This window comes from Tarenaya hassleriana, unplaced genomic scaffold (genome assembly GCF_000463585.1).
Source record: "Tarenaya hassleriana unplaced genomic scaffold, ASM46358v1 Cleome12, whole genome shotgun sequence".
NCBI classification, from domain to species: Eukaryota; Viridiplantae; Streptophyta; class Magnoliopsida; order Brassicales; family Cleomaceae; genus Tarenaya; species Tarenaya hassleriana.
In genome coordinates, this window is record NW_010962392.1 from 85,822 (window position 1) to 89,717 (window position 3,896).

General features: G+C 36.3%; 2 protein-coding genes across 2 annotated transcripts in view; one reads left to right on the forward strand and one right to left on the reverse strand.

The window, feature by feature from the left end:
• LOC104806124 (DNA replication licensing factor MCM3) overlaps nt 1-1,105 on the forward strand; it is a 4,429-nt gene extending 3,324 nt beyond the window's left edge. Inside the window, exons 13-16 of the mRNA XM_010530852.2 lie at nt 15-317; nt 396-470; nt 564-711; nt 828-1,105. Of these exons, the coding sequence (XP_010529154.1) occupies nt 15-317; nt 396-470; nt 564-711; nt 828-884 (583 nt within the window). The 3' untranslated portion in view covers nt 885-1,105. The remainder of the gene's footprint in view (nt 1-14; nt 318-395; nt 471-563; nt 712-827) is intronic.
• A 928-nt stretch (nt 1,106-2,033) lies between these two features.
• LOC104806125 (cytochrome b561 domain-containing protein At4g18260-like) lies at nt 2,034-3,883 on the reverse strand. The gene is made up of 4 exons (XM_010530853.1): nt 3,637-3,883; nt 3,321-3,485; nt 2,589-2,737; nt 2,034-2,499 (listed from the first exon to the last, which is right to left on the reverse strand). Exons 1-4 carry the CDS (start codon nt 3,790-3,792, stop codon nt 2,151-2,153), a joined length of 819 nt encoding a protein of 272 aa, XP_010529155.1. The 5' UTR covers nt 3,793-3,883; the 3' UTR covers nt 2,034-2,150.
• Between the last annotated feature and the right edge of the window lie 13 nt (nt 3,884-3,896).

The following is a 3,896-nucleotide window of genomic DNA, read 5'->3' on the forward strand; positions in this document are numbered from 1 at the left end:
AGGTAAACCTCTTCTCCTTTCCCTATTGAATCTGCAAGTATAAATATTAATCTTGTTACACTTTTTGAGTATCTGAACTATTTTGGATTAACGGATGAATACTTTCCTGGGCAGGTCGCCAAATCGGACGTAGAAGCTGCCCTGAAACTTTTGAACTTTGCAATCTATCATAAAGAGCTGACAGAGATGGAGGAAAGAGAACAGCAAGAACAGGAGAGGGAAGAGTCAGAACAGGAAAGAACACGTAGAGGGAACAGACGCCTTCACAGAAATAGCGATAGAGAAGAGAATGGGGGTTCTGCAGATACCGTAGAAAGGTAACCCGACTCAGAAACCATCTCTTATCAGATCCTCTAGTAATATTGGCCTTCATTCTCGGTGTACATTTGTTGAAGGCAAACGGAAGATGCAATGGAAGTGGATAATGCTCCTGAAGGGCAGGAATTCAATGGCACTCTCTCTGCTGAAAGGTATATTTTCCCACAGCAAGCGACAGAATCTGTTCCGGTTTTAAGTGTGTTTTATAGTAACAAAGGCAATTGGATACATATGGGGGGAGACAGGATTGAAGCGTTTAAGAAAGTGTTTGGGCAACACATGACAGCAAACCGGTTGGATGACATATCCATTGAAGACATAGAGAAGGTTGTCAACACAGGAGCGGCTGCTTCTGCTCGTTATTCCAGAGCCCATATCATGTTTCTTTTAGAGGTACCACCAAAAAGAAAAAAAAAACTCCCTGAATTCGAAATTCGCCATTTCCCTTGAAGATATTTCATAAGATATATCTGTGTATATGTGCGTGTTTTTTGTTGGTGGTGATGCAGAAACTGCAAGATGATAACAAAGTGATGATAAGCGAGGACAGAGTTCATATCATATGAGGATCCTCCATCTGCCCTTCAAAGGTTTCTTCTGTTTTTGGATCTCTTCACCCGCTTTACTCGTCCCTTTGCTTCATCAGCCTTGAAGATGTTTTTTTTTATGTGTATTTCTATTTATGTTACCTGTTGAAAGATAACTCCAATCCGACGATGTATAAAGCTATACATGCTTCCTATGCCCCCTATGTTCTATTATGCATTATGCCCCCCATGGACTTTAATCAGGTCTCAAAAAACGTTAATATGTATGGCATTAAAACCACATGTTAAACCTAAAATCTACCATGCAAAATCAAAGTATTTCATTTTAAAAAAAAACTAAAAAAAAAAAGGATCAAGAAATGGAAAATGGGTGGCTGGAGTGACGTGGATTCACGTCGCGTGCTAGACAAAATATGGGCCTGTTTCTCACGTAGCCGTATGAGCTGGGCCTGTTTCTTTCATCGTCCTATGGGCCGTAGACTTCCCTTGCCATCAGACAATCCCATTGATTGGACCTCTTAGATTAGATTAATGCATAATAATATTTTAAAAGAGTAACCACGCGCTTCCTTGGAGCGTCTGTTACACTCGCGCCTTTTTTAATGGCTGTTTCCCAATTTCAGAACCTATAAAGGCGCGCGAGGAGAACCTCTTCGTCAATCCTTCCCAGCTTTGCTTTCTTTCCTTCTTTTTTTCGCGGACAATCCCATAGTTCATTGGTTATAAATGTGTTATAACTATTTATTTATTACACTAACAATAATAAATATAAACATATGTTTTCTTGATGAAATTTTTCAAATCATATCGAACATGTAATTAAATCCAAATGCTTTTGTATATGAACCTATTAATATCACTCACTTTTTACCAAAAAAATAAAAAGTTAGAAAATAAAGAAAGAAAAATAATAATAAATAGTTTGGGCCTACGTTGGAGCACTTTGGGCCTGCTATTACATATTGGGAGACCATTTACTTTTTTCCATTGTAAATAACTTTCTTTAATGGTAAAATTTTGAAGTCATTGTTACTGTTGACCCATTAGAAGAAAAAAAATTGTATAAGCCCAATAAACCGCAAACCTTTACATATGTCAATACGAATTTTTCTACACACTTGTACAAATTACATGTACTATAGTAAAATTAAAATATATATATATATATATAAAGCCTAACAGCAATCCATCTTTTGCAATATAAATATTTTAGATTTTTTTTTATTACAATAATCCAAAAGCCAACCAATTGAAACAGCTTAATATATTTAATGGTTATTCGGATTATTCAAACAGATTCATGAGTGCATTGCTTTTGCCGCATGGCTGAGGAACCAAAACCTTTTGGTCATTTCTTGTCACGGCCACTTGAATAATTTGGTCACTCGGATTATCGTTTCTTCTTCTTAGATTCTGTTGAAAGTGTTCCCATTTGTCTTGGAAGAGATAGAGGAGGACAAGACAAGAGATCTCTGCCGTGAAAAGGATTGTCCATAGGCTGCTTGAATCTCTTGTCGATGTCTTGTGTTGATACGCTCTTATGCCTGTGTATATGTTTATTACACCCACCACTGTTACTATTGTCCCAAGCATCCAATGCCAGATGTACCATTTGATCCTCCTCCTGCTCTCCCTGCCAATACAATATCGACACGTGTCTGTTGATATACACACGCGTATATATGCATGTACGGTTTAATATACATATGCGTGTATAAATACCTAGATGGCTTGAAAACTCCAGTCAAGAATTGGAGCCACATGGCCGCGTAAAGAGCTAAGCCAAGTCTTTGGTGAGTGTTGTTGAAGGAGTTCTCCAAGGTTCTTAGGGACATTATAGCTCCTGCTGTTGCCAAAAGCACCGCCAATATCTGCTCTTTTTATACACATAAAAAATATATACCTCATTCAAATTAAGTACCACTCATATATACATATATGTATATATATATCGATGTTATCATATACGTATATATACATATATACATTGTGTGTGTGTATGTGTGTAATCATAGCATGCTCCTTGGTTCCTTGCTATTCAAGAGATGATGATCAAAACATTTCAAATGCTTGAAGTATTTCTTTCATAGGTTTTATGCAATGCATCCAGCAGAATAAAAATGCTCAGTAGTAATCAGTGATCAATAGTAGTTCTTTTTATTTTCAATAATATATATAAAAAAATTCGTGTTTCGTTTCCGATTATAAATTAACCTTTTAAATGCAGTTAAATTCATCCAAAAAAAATGTAGTTTTACTAAAAATAATATATTACATTATATTGTTTATAATAAGCTGTTTTTAAAAAACTAGCGGCAAAGTGAAAGGAATTGGGCTATCGATCGTGGATGACATGATTAAAGTGAGATGTCATTATGAGTTTTAACCAACACCAATATATGCATATATGGATTTTCTATATATATATATAATATTATGTGGATGATTCATTACCTGGGATATGGCATGAAGATAAAAGAACACTTTCACTTTTCTTTCAGTTTCATGGAATTTATTGGCCATTCTGATCGAAAGAATCCCCAATGGCATGAAAAACCCCATGGAAACCCACAAGAGAATCCCATGAAGTTTGACGCTATATGCCATTTGATGATTCAGCTGCTTAACCAAAAACAAGAAACTTCGATTCGTTATATATTATATACACCATCGAATTTACATTAGACACCATTTATATAATTACGCTTATTCATAAATTGAAAAAGAAAACCGTTAATCCTCTCCTATAAATCTTGATTCGTCAAAGTACCTTGTCTTGAAACGCTTCTTTGTTGTCGTGAATGATTGGTGAATGGCTGATGGTGTCTTCGATCGATGAGCTCTCCACAAATGGTGGAAAATTAGAGACATGGAAGAGAAGAATGTAAGCCACGAAGACAAACCCTAGAGGTTTTAAACGCAGCATTTTCTCTCAGTCCCACTACCCAAGAGAAGATTTTTCAAAGGGCAAACCTCTCTCTCTCTCTCTCTCTCTCTCTCTCTCTCTCTCTCTCTCTCTCTCTCTCTCTC